Source organism: Trachinotus anak, unplaced genomic scaffold (genome assembly GCF_046630095.1).
Source record: "Trachinotus anak isolate AG129_WGS33_773 ecotype Australia unplaced genomic scaffold, CSIRO_AGI_Tana_v1 ptg000023l, whole genome shotgun sequence".
NCBI classification, from domain to species: domain Eukaryota; kingdom Metazoa; phylum Chordata; class Actinopteri; order Carangiformes; family Carangidae; genus Trachinotus; species Trachinotus anak.
The window spans coordinates 54,107-74,257 of NW_027273874.1; the positions used below are offsets into that span (position 1 = coordinate 54,107).

Consider the following 20,151-nt stretch of genomic DNA (forward strand, 5'->3'; position numbering starts at 1 on the left):
TCCCAACATCCTGTTTATTTATGTACAGGGCATGCTGCTCTCCACCTCCCCTCCTCTCTCTGGTCTTTCTCTCTCTGAAAGATTAACCATCCCCTCTGCATCTCTTCTCATCTATCATCCTAATGGGGGCTACAAGAGGGAAAAAACAACAATTTGCTGAGGGAGAAACAGCCACAAAAGGGCAAGAAAAGTGTTTGGATTGCCACTGTCGATCAAGTTCCAGTCTGTCAGCGCAGCGCTGGTGGCACAGGACCAGAGCTCATCTTAACAGCGGAAATTGTCATCTGCAAAGGTACAAATCCACAAACTCTCCTCTTGCAAACACCTAAATGATGATTGTGCTTGTGTTAAAGTGGAAAGCTCCTGCACTTTGCCATGTTGCGATTTTGGTAATATTTTGATTAATTGTTCAGCCCTAGTTGGATTCAAAACTCAATAATTATAATAATAATGATAATAAAAAGATTTACAGCACAAACAATCCATACTTTTAGGGCCCATAATGCACAGTCAGCCGCTCATTTGCATTTTCATCTGTATTTTTCTCAACTTTCTACCACTGGAAACATTAGGTGACCTCCCCTCATCGCTAGAGTAAACAGTGGTTAATTGATTACTTTTCGTCTTTGAACGAACTAAAGCCCCACTGCAAACACTGCTACAAAGGTATGACATTATTAGGTTTTATGTAAATTAGCAGCAGCTCCCAACACTGCTGATTTGCGTCATATCCCCTGTTGGTTAATTTCAATTTGTAACCAGTGTTCCTTTCTGTCAGTGCACTTTGTCTTTGTTTGATATACGCTGTCACAACTGGGATTGTTCCCCTTGACATTTGAAGGCATTTCACAGCCTTTTCAAACAGTGCACCTGCACTTTGGGCCACAAGTTGACATTAAAAATAATACGACTTTTGTGACAGTGTTATAATCAAATAAGCCCTGTATATTATGTATATTTTTCTATCTAATTTGTGGGAAATGTAAAAAAAAAACTCAGGCCCTGAACCTCCTCTCTACCAGCCTCCTGTACTGTTAGTGGGAGAAGCCAACTGCAGGAGGCCCCTGGTAACCACATGCTATCACAGCTCGGCCTCCCAGCCTCCAACCGCGACACGCTTACACTCATCCACTCCACAGGGGAAGTGTTGAGCCTCGCTTGCCGACGTGAGAGCACAAACACAGAAACATTCATCCTCCACTAGGATAGGCAGTGCTGCTTCTACCAAGCCTCCCTCCCTCCCTCTCCCGGCTTCACATTTCTCTCTCTCTCTGCTCCCTCCCTTACTGTTTTCTACTCAGTTTGTCTCTCTCCTCCTCTCAAAGCATAGTTTTCCCTCCAGCATCGTCCTGGTCTCTGTCATTTGTGTTTATTCCTTCTTCTCTCCCTTCTCTTTCCCATCCTCCTGTCAATATTAGTCTTTGTTCATCTGCATCTCTAATTCTTTTTCTCCTCTTCATTCCTGTACAGTGCAGCGAAAAGTGTGTTTATATCTATCAGTGCACATCTACATACTGTAGACTTTTAGTTAATACATCATACTGTTATTAGACTGTTTGCTGTTATTGAGACAGAAATATTTTCGGTGTGTTTGGGTTCTGTTTTGGTATTTAACCAATATTCATCTGTGGCTATAATTGTTGCTGTTTAGCAAAAGTTACACAGGCTCTCTTTAAAGCTGCTATAATCAATATTTTAACATCAATAATGGATTAATAATAATGTACATACTCTTAGCAACAAACACAAAGAATTATCACCTAAGCTTAAGCTTTTTGTTTTTATTTATTTTTTTATTGTTTTGTTTCATTAACTTCAGCCCAAAAGCAACACAAACCCCCAGTATGCTCCCTTCCCAGCACCAAACAGCAGACAGACAATGCTGTTGACTAACTGATGAACATACTGGAGCAGAAAGTCAGATATTTCTCTCCAGAGTTGGTGGAGACCAAAACAGAGCCAAAAGAAGAGTGAATTCATCAGGTGGCCAGACACACAGCACCAATGTTACGTCATATCAGCTGAATGTGAAAATAGTTCAAGGAAAAAAGTTACTTTTTTTAAAATGAAATTTTCAATTTATTAAAGGAACAAAGTTATTTTGAATTATTTGACCAAGAATGGTAACTACATTGTATCATCAAGCTTTTTAAAGTAAATAAAAAGATTCACTTAAACCCATGTGAATCTTCACAAATAGAAAAAAAAAGCTTTTAGTTGGCATCCACTGTGCCTACACCTACAAGTGTAGGTCTGAAACTGTACATCAAATGGGGAAAAAGTATCAAAAAAGTATCAAATGCCTTTAAAGTGTGTTGTCTGCAAAAAATGAAATATGTAGGCTAGAGGCTGGGAAGCGTCAGTATCGTGACTGAATAGATTGGAGTAAGTGTGGGGAGTAAGGGAGATGGATGTGACTGTCGCACGCCGACTCAACGCGAGCGCCCTTTTTTTCCCTCTAAGCCCTGAGGGTATAATTGGCCTTCCTTAAAAGGAGAAAGCTTAAAAACAATCTCCAAAAGAGTGAAAGCGGCGCTGGGATGTGGTGGGCGTCAGTCAACCAGTCAGTCAGTCGTCCGGGGCTCCACTGTCTCCCACTCCATAGACCAGGTAGCCTGAACTAGTTTCTACAAAGCTGAGTCGGAGATTTAATGCAATAAAAAGCCTCTGGGCCCTTTTAGCAATTTGGAGTCAACACACAAATACACCCACGCTCAACTGGAAAGACTTTCCATCCCTGCCCCTTCATGTGCGAATGTGCTGAATGGAGGTGTGTGTGTGTGTGTGTGTGTGTGTGTGTGTTTGTGAGTGCGTGCGTGTGTGTCTGTGTGTGCTGAACATGTGCTCAGTTTCCCCACTGAATCCTTCCCACAACTCCCTCCTTCCCTTTTCTGATCTGTAGCAACACATCAGCGGTCAGTCAGTTCAAAAACCCAGAACATAAACTCGCAGCCCCCCAAATAACTGTCCATTTAAACTGCAGCCTTCCAGTGTAGCTCCCACCCACGCGGCGCAGGGTGAATCACGCAAGTAATTTTACACATTACGATCAATGAGTGAAGTGAGGAGTTATTGATACCCTGCAGGTTGTCAAATCTCTTTCTTTGTGAGAGCAGTTCTTTAGAAGACACTGTTACATGGCCACCATATGGCAATGATGATAAAGTTTTATCCAGATGCCAGAAATGCAATGTTGCCTTCTGTGATATTACAGAGTGCTGCTCTTCACACTGTCTGTGTGATTGGCAGCATTTCCAGCTGCTGGTAGAGTGTTTTTTTTTTTATGCTTCGGCTTTGGCATCTGTTGCACATTTGAAAAGTTGAATGAGGGCGAGATTAAAATGTACAGTGATCTTGTGTTGGTTGCTTGAGATGGTGGGCAATCAAAATGTTTTTGTCTCGCCAGTTTAGCTGATCGATTCGAGTGTTTGCCTTTACAGAAGCAGGATAAACATGATAACAATGGTGTGAGTTGTAAGGTTTTGCTGTGTTACATCAGAAGTTGAATCAACACTTGAGCAAAAAGAACAACACCTTGTGTTGACTAAGTTGTTTATAAGTTTAGTTTTGAGGAAGTTTTCATAGACATGCCTTTTTGTCTGACTTGGTTTACACCTTCAGCAAACTTCACCATTATTCAGAAAACTGAAGGTGAAAGCAAATAGTTAGATTCGCCATCAGAGAGAGTGTGTGGATGGGAGCTGACGCCAGATAAATAAAAAGCAGCGGTCCCTGGGCTACACGCCCTGAGGCTATTGCATTGCTAGCAGGCAAACAGCCACCCAGCTGCCCCAGCAGGGTAGGAATATATCAGGGAGCCTATTGGATACCTGACAGCTGATTTAGCTCCCCCTTAATGAGCAGAGGGTCTGCTGCACAAACCCCACAATCTATTACATAACAACATCATAGATAGCATGCACAGTAAGAAGCCGCCTGCTAACGCTGGCAGAATCTTGTGAAATCAAGAGAGGTAATATTCAGTAAACAATGCCTCAATAAAAATAGTTGAAAGTATGTAAATATTGTGAAACTGTTGTGTGCTGTTAATAAAGCTGTAAATTAGTATGATAAGGTCAGATGCATGTACAGAAACATGATCACATGATTACAGTAGACCAAACTATCAATCTTACTATTTCATATTTCATATTTAAAACATTTGATCTCAAGCTGTTGAGGTAGAGAGACAGTAATTTGATACAAGAGTTACATTTGTAGTCATGTCACTTTATTTCTTTGACTATCTACATAGTAATATTTTAAATATACTGCAGTAAAAACAGTACTTTAAGGATGAGGCTGACTTTATTTTACATTGTCAACAAATCTGATAAAAAGTCAGTCAGTGCTTCCTAACTCAGTCTGTAGCACTGAGTCCCAGGCTGAAGATGTAAACCTGCAAAAACAGGTCACCAATTTACACAGGTTACATTTTTAAAAGAAACTAAATAATTTCCTAAACCAGCTGCGTACTCGAACAGGAGTAAGTAGGGCATTTGTTGGGGACTATTTTCAGCTGCGGATTTATACACATTTGGTAAGATAGTCAGTACTTACAGCAGCATGAAGGCTACAGTGCCCATTTCACTATATACTTATAATGAAGTGACAACTTTGTGGTGCATTGATGTGTTTTAAATACATGCTGGTGTTCGGATAGCAATGGAGCTCTACACTAAGCTTCATCAGGCTTTGGCTAAGTAGGCAGCCCACGTTAGGAGACTCAAATTGTGGTTGGTTTTAGTCTGGATTTATTGGCAATAAGAAAAAAACTGAATATCACCAGACTTATCCTTTCAGAGTTATGTAAGGCTATAATAAAGTAGCCACTGTAATGAAGTTAAAGGATGCAGTCCTTTCATTTGTGCTTATGAATAAGCAGCAACTTGACACAGCAGTTATAGTGGTAGCAATGTCATTACACACTGCAACTGTTCTACTGTAGGTGCACTTTATTTATTCAGTTATTTACACAGTAATCTTATGAGGAATATACTGCAATGTTATTAATACTTGTAGATGCTGCATTCCAATACTATCACATGACAGAAATACAGCAGCAACAATCAATGAAAACTAAAGTGGTCTAAGAACAGTGTTACTAAACTCAGATTTTGACCTTAGCAAGACTTGCTTGGAAGTATATATGTTCTGACAACACAGATGTCAGAGGGGACCCTCAGGACCCCAGCCTGTCACCGCGGGCTAGCCATCGAGGGGGGGGCTAAGTTAATCTAGGCTAGGCCAGTAAGGGAAGGGGTCACAGTTCGCTGTGTATGCCCCGCTGCCTTAGCACCGGCTGACAGGCCACAGGAGTCTGAAAGTCCATGATGTACTGGCATTTGCTGGGCTCCTTCACCGATCGCAAGGCTGTCTCTGTTCCGCATGTCAGTGTGACCTAGAAAAGCACAAAGAGAGAAAAGTTGAGGTGGTGTGGGGAGAAGTGCTGTTGTTAGCCTGAGTCAAGAGCATTGCCAGCTTTATCTCACAAGGGGGGGGGGGGGGGGGGGTGAGGATTGAAGCTGCTGTTCTTAGTGTTTTAGTGATTTTCGAACCTTTTTAAACTTTTGTGAAGAACTGCGAATCACTACAAATGACAGGATTATGCAAAGTATTCAGGCCCCTCCTCAAATGAACGGATTGTTCTGTGCATGCAGAGTTCCATCACTACCTGCTCTGCAATCAAGACAATACAAGAACCAAAGTGTTGCTGCGACTGCGGGACGCTGGCAGTATGGGGCATCACCGCTGTCGTCACCATGTGTGAACAGGACAGGGGAGGATGTGATTACTACTGTCATGTCATTTAATCGCTAACTTTGACGCCATCTGCAAGAGAGTGGAGAGGGAAAAACAACTTATTTTACTTCTAGGGGGTTTCCATAGCAACCTCTCACATCATACTGCACCCTGAACAGACAATCCCTCTTGCGAACAAAGGCACCTGCAGGGGGAGAGAGATAGAAACTTGACAGGTATTATTGTGCTGAAGTTTGAGTCTGGTACAACTGGTGATTTGAATTTGTCCCGTACTTGGATTAAAAATAGAGGCTTTTGTTATGTCACTTAGCATCTTATTGTACAGGTACACGAGTGGGTTGGTGCCACTTGGTGAAACAAAGTGTGTGTGTGTGTGTGTGTTGGGGGCAATGCTTTAGATTCATCAGATCGATTTTGTTTTCCGGACAAGTATATTATGTTTTCTGTGGCATCTTCGTCACACCTGAGAAAATAACCCACGTGGCGTTATCGTGATGTCATCTTCGAAAGTTTTGAGTTGCATCATGGGAAATGTAGGATATAGGGTTTTTAGCATTTAACCTATATCAGGGACGAAAAAAAATATCATCATCGCCAGTAGAAATGTAGTACTCTCTGATTATACTTGCATTATTTTTCCCAACAAATATTTCTTCAGCTGGCTTCACAGTTAGCTGCAGCAAAACTCACTGCTCACATGTAACAGTCACAGTCCAACACCTTGAATTTAATCATTAACTGAAACAGCTGAGTTCACCCTTCCCCGTGAACTCTTAAGATACACTGCACACTGCTTGAATTTGGATTACCTCCATATCCACCAGTGAAACAATACATCACTGGTCCCACTACTCAAGTACAGAGGGAAGTGTGTTTCAGAGCAGAAAGAGAAAGCACTACCCAAAGACGAGGTTCAGCATTTCAAAAATAATGAGCGTCGACTTCTGACGAGACTTCATTTATGCCGACTGCACACGGTTAGGAGGTCGTATCAAAGGAATTCAGTTTAGTCTTTTCAAAGGGGGCCCCTGGATGGCATGAGTACATACATTCACAAACGGCATTTATTGGACTCTGATTTGAAGAGGGGGCCTGGCAAAGAAAATGAGATGATTAAATGTGCTGCATTTTTAATTGAGCAAATTCTTACACAGAAATGTAAATGAATGTCATTAAAGTGACTGAAACAGGAAGGAATCTTGGGAAAACGGAGGGTAGAACAGGACAGAGCAGCAAGAGAATGCAACATAAAAACCAATGGAGACTGACAGAGAGAGGAAAGCAAGTCAGTTTCCATCACTTGGCTTTAGACAGAACATTTTTTGCTAGACTGCTGAGCAGGCCGTGAGAACTGAACGTCTTTTACTGATTGACTTACTCTCCACTGCTGAAATGCACAGGTGCAGGATGAAGTGTGTAAAGAGCAGACTGGGCGAGAATGCTTCAAACTGTCCCTGATGAATGTGGGGAGAGGAGCTTTGTTTGGCTGTTGTCTTTGGAAACTGGTGGTCTGTGGCCTCTTTTTATGATCAACTTAGGTGATATTTATTTGTAAAGTAGATTGTGAAAGTCATTCTCTACAGCAACTTTACTTTTTTGTGGAGGAGTGTTTTTATGCCTCTGTGCCAGCAAAAACCTGGGCCAGAGGCATTAAGTTTCCATCCCTCATCAACACCATGTCTCAGTAACGCCTTGATGAAAATATTTGAAATTTGGTACAAATGTTCACTTGGAACAGTATGAACTGATTTGATTTTGGTGATTTGATTTTGGTGGTCAAAGATCATTGACATTAAGCATCAAACAAACTTTCCCATTAAGTATTTCAGACAGGTACATACATGTGTATATATATATACACACACGTATAATATAATATATTCATGTTTACCACAAATCTCAAAATAGTACTTATCAAAGCTATTAAAGTGTGTATAAGACCAACAAGAGCTTTATTGCACCTTTGGCATTGATTCTACAAGTCTCTGAACTGTACTGGAGGGATGAACAACATTTTTCCCAAAGTTATTCCATCATTTGGTGTTTTGATGATGGTGGTTTAATTGGGTTGAGATCTGGTGACTGCGAAGGCCAACTCATTTTCATACTCATCAAACCATTCAGTGACCCTTTAAGCCCTATGGATGGGGGCACTGTCATCTAGTTTCTACACTAATTTTTCAGGTTTTTCGCTTTAATTTGTCAACTGTGTGTCAATAGAAAATAAAAACACAAAAAAAGGGAAAGAACTATGTACAAGTAGAGAGTGATATAATTACAATATAATTGATTTTGAAAAAATAATCAGGCCTCTGGGCCCTTATGTAGTTCACCCATTCTTCTCAGTGTGAAGCAAATTGTTCCAATTTACAAAATGGATCTTCTCTGTTTTGTAAATCTAACCACTGGAACTTCCATGCATTTGAAGTTGGGCTCCCTGTGATAACCATTTCACAGGCCTGTTTACCAGCCACCAGTATATTCATGAAATATTTATCTCTTTTCAACCATTCTTGAGGTATACACCCAAAATATTTCTTAATATGTCTTATTTTCTAGGGCTATTTCACCTTTAAAAATGCCTTCCTCTCCAATAGTCTTTGATGACAGGGCAATCCCAGGAAATATGGCAGTGGTTTGCATTTTGGTTTCCACAGTTTCACAGTGAGGTTGCTATCATAGTGAGATGTCTGAGAGCCTTATCAGGGTTTTCCAACTAAACTCCCTCCTTTTCTGTGAGCTGGTACACTTCCATTGTTTCCTCCATATTGCCATCTATTCTTCCTCAGATATAATTATCCTTCCTTCCTTCTCCATTTTGTTTTAATATATGAAGACGCATATGTTTTAAGATTTGACAGACCCTTATATATACATGAAATGATTCTACTACCACTATCTGAACTTTCACCTTCATATGTTGCATCTGTCTAGTTTTTCCAGTAAGTGTTTCTCTTTACGTGTTTCAGAACTGAGCAGTGTTCCTTCTTTAATTAGATTGCATGTTATTCCTTTCGCTGTCCAGTCTTTAAATTCAGTATCCAATTTATTCGGTGTAAAGTCTGAGTCATATGCACACCATTTCAGAATTGCAATATCTCCCCCTAGTTTGTACTCTTAGTGGTTTCAGACTTTTGGACTCAATTATTAATATTATTTTAATAGATTCAATCCAAACAGTATAGTCATTCAGTATAAAGGTAAATGGGTTCTACCTGCGTTGATGTTGTTTCCTGATAATTGACCTTATTGTTCAAATGATAGCCTCGATTTAGCTAAAGAGTATGTTGGTTGCCCTAGATATATCAAATTTTCTTAATAGTTGACTGCTCCCCAAACAATGCTGAACTGCCATGAATAAAATTCAATACCTACAGAATTTTCACACAGGCTTTCCTTAAATGGTGGCTTTTAATGTGAAAATCAAGAAGTGATGAATTTTCTCAACCGTGTCTACAACAAGGAAAACGACTGGAATTAATTGGACTGTGAAAACATTATTTCTGTTAAAAAAAAAAGATGATTGTAATGTACATTATATTAAATTTACATTATAAACTTATCATGTGAGCTGGTTCATGCAGGCAAATTTTTTTCACTTTCTGCAAAATATAAAATGTACACAGAGCTGAATAACATTCCTCAGCCGATCTGTTTTGAGTTGTCTTGCATCATTACACATTGCTCATGTGTTAAAATATATACTCACATTGGTTTGTGAGAAAATGTAGATTACACTCAATTTATCAAGACAGGAGGTAAACATGGAGGAAGAGTTGAGTTTGCATTAACTGCAAATGAAGACAGATCAGACCAGGGAGGCTTCTTTTTAAAATGTGATATAAAACAGGGAAAATTAGTAATAACAACCTCACTGCAGGGAATTTACTGTGTGTATTGTGTGTATATGAAGGTATCTTATTTGCCCACATTTGTGTTGTCTAACAAAGGAAAATACATAAATTACAAGGATAAAAATGATTAGTGTCTATTAACCTTTTAAGTCTAAAATGTCCACATTTGCCATCATGAATTCTGTGTCACATCTTTGATTTAGGATGGAACTCTCTCTTCTTTTTGTTCCCTCCATACTGTGTCATCTATCCATCTGTTTATTTGACATCCTGTCAGTGTGTACTTCCCATTTGTTCATATGTGTATCTGTTAGTTTATTCATGCCTGTCTCTTTGTGCTCTCATGCGCTCTGTGAGTGTGAGTGTGAGTGTTTGTATGTATGGTTTTGTGTGAAGCGTGCAGGACTCACTGTAGCACTGCGTGAACCTCCTTGCCAGCAGGGCTCTCCATTCTCGTACACCATCTGACTGTACTGGTTCTTTGGTGTTCCTACCCACATCCCCCACTTCCTGAAATTAAAAACAGAGACAAGAAAAAATATGGTGACTTTTGATACTTTGATAAAGTTCCAAATTTTCTGAACAGTTGGGACAAATTGAACATAGACACGTATCATTTTTTTTTTTTTTAACACTACGAGATTGGTTTATTGAAAAATACTTTCTCCCAGTAAAAATAAAAAGCTGGCAAGATGGCCGGTCTGGCACTACCCTTCTTTGGTTCCTGGCACCAGCGCTCTCGCGTCCCTTCTCCTCTTCAACAATGGAGGGGAAATATTAATTACCATTTTGTCAGAGTTAATTCTGTGTGCAATAACACACAAGGGAAGGAGAAGAGAAAAACACAACGCCAGTGGAGCTCATCTCAAATGAGGCTGTGCCTGCCCAGTGCTGGCTAATTACATTCTCACCAAACATTTCAAGGGGAGTTAGGAAAAACCAAAGCAAACCAGGGTGCCAGTGGACACTGTCCAACACAGTACCGACAGATGCCATTTGATTACGTTTTCTCCAGTTTAACTTCCTCTGATCTTTTGTTGAACTTAAGCAGCTTCTTTGAGGTGCCGATGGCTGCTGGTAAGTGTTGATTTTTGTAAAACATTGTAATCCTGTTAGACAGGAAAATCTTTTCTGCATTTGATGCATGGTTGACTGAAGATTTTAGTGAAATGTGTCTCGCCCCACATAGGCAAGCAACTGTTTTCTGTCTGCAACAGAAAAGAGGACAGAGGAAATCAAGCTTTTCACTTTCAGGTAAATGGAATAAGAAACCTGATGATCTGCAGGCTTCTTTTTTTAACCGACCGCTTGTCAATGATCTGTTAATCATTCTGGATAAAGAAATACTAAAGGCTATAAATTCAGTGTAACTTTTAATACGTCTAAGTGCTTTTTTCTCCAGTGCCAACCCTGTCACAAGTGCACAACCCTTGATAAATGTGCCTGCATTGACCTTTCCACAGCAGCAAGATCGCCTCTGCTACTTGCTTTTAGTATTATAGAAGCTAATCTGCTGTAATTCATGTCATGTTGGTAGATTTGTATTAGTCCTATTAATTGATCTCTATAGGATATTATACCAACGACCTGACACTGAATCCTTGCGTCAAAATAATTGACTTTTTGCAGTTTTTCCCTAATGTCACACATGGGGACAAGTCATAAAGTAATGAAGAAGAAGAAAAGAAGAAAGAAAATGAAAAAAAATGGGAGGTTGTTAAAATATACATTGAATTCTAGTTGGTTGTATTAAGTTATGTCCAACAAACACAGAATTTATTTCCACATTTCTTTAAATGCCACTTTATTCTCATTTGACCTTGAAAAGGGCAAACATGGAGACCTCTTTGATTTTGAAAAGCACTCTCTAACGTCTACGGACATGGCTGTCTTCAGGTCCCTGAGTGTGGCTTTTCTGCATCCATGACGTGCATGGCTTATTTAAGATGCCTGAATGGGTTAGTCAGAGGTGAATTGCTCACACAAGTGGAAGCCGGCTGGGCCCGAGCATCTCGCCTTTTTCCTTCCAGCCTGTTTGATTGGGTTTTAGCACTCTGTTAGCACCAGGAGACCCTCAAATGGATTGCTGTCAGGGCCAGCAGACATGGCAAGCGGAGAAAGTGACAGTGCTCCGGCTCTCGCTGCTAGTTGACCAGTGATCCCTTGCGCGTCACCTAAATCAGCTCCTCGTCCGTCGCGGCCCTCGTCCGCTAACACACCTCATTCCCTCACCTTCGTTCACTTCCTTCCTTAATCTCCATTCTCACTCTGTCAGCCCTCCTGTGCCCCAGGAGGCAGCGTAGGCCCTGTCAATTAGGCTTGAGTTATCACTGAGATGTGGCCAACACACTACAGTCATTTGGACTCACAGGAGTCACGAGATGGAATCCTATTGACAGATCATTCCCCGTAATAATACCTACTTGCACTTGATATTGGCAGGCCATTTTCCACAGTCATTCTACACTTACCACCAGAACAGTGCACAGCTTCTTATTTACACCCATGAAAAGAATAACACATTGGACCTTATTGCTTAATTCCGTGGCATTAACATTACTATATGTTACTCTGACCCTGAGACAGGCAATATAGCACAACCCAAATGTACAAAATGGACCCCCTGGCTCAATGACAACTTCATTTTCTCATCCAATTTATCACAGTTTGGCTTTAAGCTGTAGCCATGCTACGGATGATGCTCACTTGCACATGCAGCAGCAGGGCCAGTCTCCTTAAATTATCTGGGTTACTGTATGTATTTTCTTCCTTCATAACATGTTGGCTGATCTGCTGCACCTGTTTTCTGCAGCCAAGCTGGAAACCCTGTTTGCCTGCCCAACAAAACAGCTCACACCCAACATTACTATTCAGATCACTGACTCAAATTTCCAGGGAGCAGAATAAAGAAAACAGACACATTTCTGTTTTCAGTCCAATAAAATAACACAAAGTTAAAATATGTAAACAGATTAATGGAGAGCAATGGAGAGTAAATCTCATCTTAGCTTTCGTGGAAATCCATTTCCAACGAAAGGGAGACAACAGAGGGGCCACAAATGCAGACTTCCTTTTAATGATTAATGATGGAAGATATTGAACACATGCTACTTTTAAGACTTAAAACGTAGAGAATCTTATTTACAGATATCTGGGTTATGACTCATTCTTTGTCTGGCCTCCTCTAATGCCATAAAATGCACCTTCCATCACAGATAAACCCTTAATAGCAGCATATCTAGCCAGCTAAACCCATTATCCATACATTTAGTTTGCATTGTGAGATAGTGGGCTGAGGAGAACTCGGACCTGTTCTAACTGCTCACTTTCATTTAATATCCTCTCTGAATCACTAAGGTGTGATTTCTATTGACACAAAGAAAGAACAGAAGAATCATAGAAAAACAATATAACATGTTGTTAATCATGTCCAAACTTGCAATTTTGGAAGAACATGTAAAATACTTTTGTAACTGCGATAAGAAAACTGGTATTCCAAGTATTCATATTGTTTTACAGATTATTTTTTTTATAATCTTATCCTCATTAGGAATAATTAGCATTAAAAAAGCTGATTAGCTTCCTTTTCTTCTTCTGATAATGGCTTGAGCTGATATAAGCTCCTCTTATTTCTTTAAAACGATGCGGTCGCCAGTGATTCTGTTTTAAACTTCACCGCGGCGCTAATCCTTACGCCTCGAGTGATAAATCCCGAAGATCCACAGCTAATCTTGCTCAACACTGAGTGGAGAGTTACCCCCTCTGATAAAGCCACAAATCAACCTTTCAGAAGCAATTATCATTCAGACAACTCTACTCTGGTGTTTAAACACCCCGCAGATACTGAGGGGGGGGGCAAAAAAATCTGGGCCAAAAGTGTGTATTTGTGCATGCATTGATGTGTGTCTGTGTAAGCTTGTGTGTGTGTGTGTGTGTGTGTGTGTGTTTTGGGACCCTGGGCCTTCACTGGATGAACAAAACCACAGGGAGAAAAGAACACAGTGGTGGCCCCGTTTGGTATGTCTATGGTTTCCTCAAGTAAACTGAATATAAATTTGCTCATTTGCCTTCAGTGCTTTCTGTGTATGTTTGTAGACATTAGAAAGCTGACGGAAACTCCACTGAAGCATCTTCATACATGCATCATGCACTGGAGCTGCCTGCATATATTCACGTATGAAACATGCTTGCATGCATGTTTATTGTATGGAAAGGAATTATATTAGCACAACAATGTGCAAAGAAAGACACTCGTACACATAAACAACTAAGTATTTAACTTCAGTACTTCATGATGTAATGACCATTTTGTGCAAAATTGAAATAGAGAAAAAGGAAAAAAAAAAATCTTCAATATTTCTCAATGTAAAGTATCAAAAACTGAAATACTGTCCTGACACTAGTGTTGAAACATTTCAAAAGATACCCAGCCCTAAAGGCAGCTCCCACCTCTTTCTATTAGAGAGCATCAGCACTCAAATACACTCAGCTCATTTGCAGTAACTGATGTGCCAGCTCAGCATCAGATTACTTCCGTAAATACTTCTCTAACCACCACATCCTCATACTGAATCCTAACCTTGTGCATTGCTAATGACACACAGTACCTGTGTTAAGATGGTGTAACGTCTGTGCTTATTACCGTCACCTTCCCACTGTAGCATCCACTCATTAGCTGCCACTGCAATGAATTATACCTCACAGCTATGCTTTTCACTGCTTTAACAAGGGGTCTGGAGCAGCAAGTTAGTCCCCTCACTATGCTGTTAATGTGCTAATCATTTACAGCATGAGACGTGGCGCTGCACTGGCAGGTAGAGAGAGCAATTTGGGAGCTGCTGGTTAATTTAGATCCGGTGAAGCAGTGCTGCCAAAGGAAAAAAAGGCTGGCCCTGCTCTCATAGCCAAGCAGTGCCAAGCATCGCTAACCTCTGCCACTCATTGAAGGTCACCAATCAGTGAGCAGTGTTCTGAGATGAGCCCAGCCACTGTTATTACTGTGCCAGTCACTGATGCTCCTCTCACCCTACTACCACCCATTGTGCCCAGCACCGTACTAAATAATTCATAGGCATTGGAACATGTGAAGGGCACATGCTCGGTCAGGGCTTTGCTCTCACTTCATTTCATATTACTGATATACAGAGAAGGCATTTATACCTTATTTTTCTTTGCTTGTAGGTATTTCTAAATAATGGAGTGCAAGATTGGATTAAATATATTATGACATAATACATACTAATGAATGTGGGGATATAAATAAATCTTCCACAGGTCAGATGTTTCTGTTCTGTGCAACTATTTTGTTTGCCAGGTTTCTTATGTATAGTTTGTTGACCTAAATAATTCCCCTACAACAGTGAGTAAAATCCATGGCACATTTTGTGTTGCATTCGCTGCGCATAAATAACACCAAGGCCATTTTATGTGCAGTTATAAAATAAATTCAGGGTGCATATTTCATTAACAGCTCCTGACAGATATGAATCAGGGCTGATGTCAAACCCAAATCAGTATTCTGTTAACAGCTCACTTGTGCCTCATTAACGACTGGGCTAGATGTTGCCATGGCTACCCAGCAGAAAGGCCATCAGGGGTTCACAGTGTCAACTCCTCCCACCCTCCACTGCCTACCACTTTAACCCTCTCCTCAGACACACAAGAGTCATTACCCCCTTCACCTTGATTGCCAGCTAGAGTGTGGGCTGCTAGGTTCAGGGACAATGTAGCATAAACACATTAAGAACACAAATATACAGGCGTAACATTTCCTATCTTAGTGAGTGAGTTATATGATTTTCTGCAACTGCCTGGCTGTCAGTAGCTGCACTAGTGTACTGTGGCCTGCTCTTCTTGAGTGTTGGGCATTAAGCGGCTGCCATGTTCCCAGGTAAAGAGGGCCCCTCTCTTTGCTAATGGCACTCCAGCGAATGACCTTGACAGCTTGAAAATGAGCGCATTAAGTAGAACACTTAAATGTATAATTATGCACTTGTTCCAGTAGAACTGTCACTGCTCTGTAGGTTAAATCATTACAGCTTAGATAAAATGAAAAAAAAAAATTAATAATACAGTAGATCCTTTTTTTAAAAAAATGCCTATCAAAACAATTAAGGAAAAAGACTGGCTTTGATATGAACACATGAGAGGGAGCATCACTCCACTCATTAAGTGAATGCATTCATAAAAGCAAATCAGCGGAGAGTAAAGCAACAAACAGCCATTAGTCAATTTACTGAAAAGAAATGTGCATGGAAATGAAATGTGCTTGTTTTCAACGTGACAGTTTGATAAAAAATTTAATCAGAGGCGACAAGATAATGAAGATTATGTATGTATTACTATGTTTAACTCATATAGGCTGCTTGTATGATGAAACTACATGAATATTAAAATGTAAAACATGTATAGATTAGAAAAAGTAGAACAAAAAGAGTAAAAAACATACACTTTGAAAAATTCCACATCTTCATACCTTCAAAGCCATAGTGAAACTGGAATGTCCAGATACAGTTGAAGAGGTTAGAAAACCATATTCAGATCAATGCAAATTACTGAAAGTTTAGCCTTGAAACCAAACCTCACCTCATCATTTAGTTCTCTCATTTCGTTTAGACTGTTTTTTTTCCAGCAAAGTAACATTAATATAATATTCAAAATTTCAGTTTTCAGTGGTACAAAACAAACATCATTTCCCATGAGCCCTAGACCATGGAGGGTTAAAGAGGTCACCGGTCCAACAGAATGAGGTGAGTCAACGGGTGGGTCGAGGGCCCATGGCAGCAGGACAGTAAAGACGGAAATGTTTTTTTGGACAGCAGAGATTACAGCTAAAAAGCATGGGTAAATATGAAGGGTATTGAAAAAAAGTAATTATGACGATGCAAGTTCTAGCTATTCCTTGCAGGTAAATTTAATAGGAGCAATATACTTTTTAAGATGATGACGATTTCAACTGTCAATATAAAGTAAGTTGATACTAATTTATCTTTAGCTCCATATAACTGTATGCACGCAGAAATTAACAGGTTACCTGCTAAGATTCTTTGTGATTCAGTTATTAAAAATACCCATTAATTATGTCCTGTTACTGACATGGTGTCAATGAATGTCAGCCTGACACTATTACACTATAGTTAATTATCATAGCTGCGGTTCACCATCGAGCAAAAATGCTGGCATTTCAACTTGTGTTGCTGCTACATTCCTTCATCTAACACGGTTTCCTGTCCCACACACCACACAGAGTTGGTGAAAGCTGAAAACAATTGTCAAATCGCAACATTGTCAAAATGCCAGAAAATATTCTGATTGTATTTTTAGCCCCGCTAAGTCAGTCTGTTTTGTCAAGAGCTGTTCGAGTGTGTCATTCCCTGATTCAGGCTCAGGTTGATGTTCAGTTTCTTTGTGCTCATTTGCAACCTGCTTGTGTTTGAGCAGTTTTACAGTAATAATCTTACAGCTCCCTCGCGATTGCTGTGCAATAAAATGGCCACCTATCGAGATAATTAGCTACAGTAATTTTCTCCTGTTTATACATACGCAGCCACTGCAGAAAACTGCAAGTGAACAGTAATTAATCTTAGAAGGAGAAGACGTGATATATTCTCTATCACAATTTCATTCCTCTTTATACTTTTAAAAGACGTTGGGCTTTTTATCTGCCCTCAAGACAAATTGACTCTTGTTGATCAAATGAACATATTTCCATATTACCCATGTTCACAGGGTAGGGTCTCCTTTCATGCCAATAAATTTTCTCAGCTGGATCATTCAAGCCAAGGCCTCTCAAAGGGGTTTGACAGCCAGGAGCCATTCACATCGCTGCACTTCTTCCTCTCAGCACCTGGAGATTTTCTCTGTTACATTCTGGGGATCCTTTATTTAGAGCGCTACAAGAACTGCATAGTGGCAAAACAATATAGGGTCACTAGCCTGGCAGTCAGTGTGAGAAACTGTTATGCTAAAGCTCAAAGAAAGTAGCTCAAAAAAAGGCAGATCTGTAAAAAACCTGCGTATGTCTACAGTAAACCGCTACAAACAGCCAACCTATTTGTATTTTTCACGGTGGCCAGAACATCCCACTCTCTCTGGGGTTGCTCTGTGCTGTCATTTCAACTGCCTGGCTCCTTCGCAGTGGGCATACACAGTCATTCACTGTGGTTTCAATGTTGCTAGGCTACCTCACTTCTCCACTGTTTGCTGTTTGAAAATCTACTGTTCAATAAAGCAGTTCTAGGGAGACCTGTGGGTTTGAATACTGAGCGATATGAACCTGCAGGAGTAACTGACAACACTAATAGCCTTTTTTTTTTTTTTTTTTTTTTGGTTTAACAATGTACTTTTTGTGCCTACCTACCACTATAGCCCATGTATCTCCTTCAGTCACAATATCCATATATCAGAACATCTATAACCTTCCCTGGTTATATTTTCTTGTTTTAAAAGTGTACAATATGAGTCATAACCGAAGTGGTGAAAATCTTCCCTTTGTAGTCTTCCACTGTTCTTTTAAGGTCTTTATACTCATATCTGTCTAGGAGTTATTATTATTCCTGTTTTGTCTATCCAGTTTTCAGCTATGGGTGTTGGGCGTATTCCAAGCTTGGACTGTCAAACACTATGCGTTTCCAAGGTTGAAGGGTGAACAAGCAAGCTGCTCGCCGGGCCCTGCACAATTTCAGCACTGCCTTTTTCTCTCTCCTTGCGTGCCCTCGATGATGACGAGTGCAGCGCAGTTTGACCCCAGCACAATAGAAGGCCTAGCTCCTTGAACTTTGCAGGGCGACACACGCCAACCCCCCGTGACCCCAACTGCGTGGCCACCTGATTTCCCTGGAGTCCCAAACAAAAACTCATTGGATGACCCCTCAACCAATCCCTTCCTCCTCCACAGCTACATTTAAATCATCCCACACTGCTCTGTCTAGAGGAAAATGCATCTTAGAAAAAAAGAGGCTATTCTTACAATGCATGTTTTCTATTTTTGTTTTGTCTGACCACATATTTCTATGGGTGTATAGATTCATGTTCTCGAGTTTTCTCGATCTGTCTACATTTTTCCTGCACCTTTTGTCTTTATTGACCTTTAGAAAAGCATAAAATAAAATACTGCTGTCACATATTTAGCTCAATATACAGAATGAAGGTTTCTGAGTTCAAACCTCTCTGTCTGTCCCATATCATTACAGCTGGAGCCATTTCCATGTGTTTATCCTAAGCTAACTCTGAAAGGGGCCACATAAATATTTCAAATGCACTTCTGCTCATGGTGAAAGGTTATTATGGCCAGACACTGTTGTGAGGGCATACTTTAAAGAGTTGTTTTTTGTAGTTGTTGTGATTGTTAGCAGCAAATGGCTTGAATACTGAGCTAATTACTGGGTGTTGACAATGTACTTCCTGGGGACTCGTGTTTTAAAACTTAAATGGATCAGACTGATAGTGAGCTGTGGTGCTGCATGTGTTTAAGCTATTAGAGTAATTTGAAAGAAATTAAAATGAGGTTATATATTGGGGGCTTGGTGCTAACTGGAAGGTACTTTTTCTGGTGCCCTGTGTTATATATTCAGTAAGAACCCGGTTCTTGTTTAAAGTCAGATGTACACTCTGTGTTTCCGCCTATGAGAATCTGAAACTACATTTTACTTTGCGATTTGTCATCATTTTTGTAAAAGTGGTGTAATTTCACTGCACTGAGTTATGTTCCTGTGGTTTACCATAATAGTGTTGCTTCACTTTAAATTATGAAACCCCCAAACAAAGGCTGTTACACTTTGCCTTTTCTTTTTTCCTTTTTCAGGTTTTTCCCAAGTTTAATGCAATTTTAAATTAAGACCTACGAGCATCCAAATTTACTAAAACTAGCATCTCTACCAATCAGCTGCAACTTGCATGGTTTAATATTAAGACCCTTGTCACAGATTAATGGATTAATGTCACATTGTGATAAATAGCGGTAGAGTTTTTTCCCTTCTTGGGTTTGACTCCTTTGGGAAGGCACAGACGACCAGGTGCCTCTTCTTATACTCATGGAGGCAACAGTTCCTTGTTTTCATCTGACTGTGAGATGCTAAACTGCTAATGCATTAGTTGTAAATTACAATAATGTGTTTATACTGAAAAACAACAAACATTACAACCTTCAATACATCATTATTGATGAAACATATCAATACCATGGAGGCTGGTGGGAAATGAGTGTGACATGCTGGTGACAAAGGGTGATCAATGCTCTGTTTGTGTGTACAGTATGCACTCTGTGTGTGTGTTGTTTCCTCCTCGAACAAACAAAGTGTTGTGCCTCTGTATAAGCTCATATCAGCACAAGATGGTAAAGCAGCACCAGCCCTGTTTGCCACTGCACATTACTAATATATGTATATGTGTATTTGTTTGTCTTTTGAGATGGACTGCACTCAGTAAACCCCGTGTTTGCTGTCCTGTCATTGTACCCAGCGTGTCTGGTGTGGGTGGGGGTGTGGACATTATGAAGATGGATGACACTGTCACAGTGGGATGGTGTTTGTCGCAA

The 20,151-nt window shown here is 40.2% G+C and overlaps 1 protein-coding gene across 1 annotated transcript in view; it reads right to left on the minus strand.

The window, feature by feature from the left end:
- Nucleotides 1-1,816: 1,816 nt before the first annotated feature.
- Nucleotides 1,817-20,151, minus strand: part of LOC139606757 (glucosidase 2 subunit beta-like) — a 124,249-nt gene continuing 105,914 nt past the window's right edge. The window contains exons 14-15 of the mRNA XM_071459079.1: nucleotides 10,028-10,127; nucleotides 1,817-5,401 (exon numbers count right to left, since the gene is read on the minus strand). Of these exons, the coding sequence (XP_071315180.1) occupies nucleotides 5,264-5,401; nucleotides 10,028-10,127 (238 nt within the window). The 3' untranslated portion in view covers nucleotides 1,817-5,263. The remainder of the gene's footprint in view (nucleotides 5,402-10,027; nucleotides 10,128-20,151) is intronic.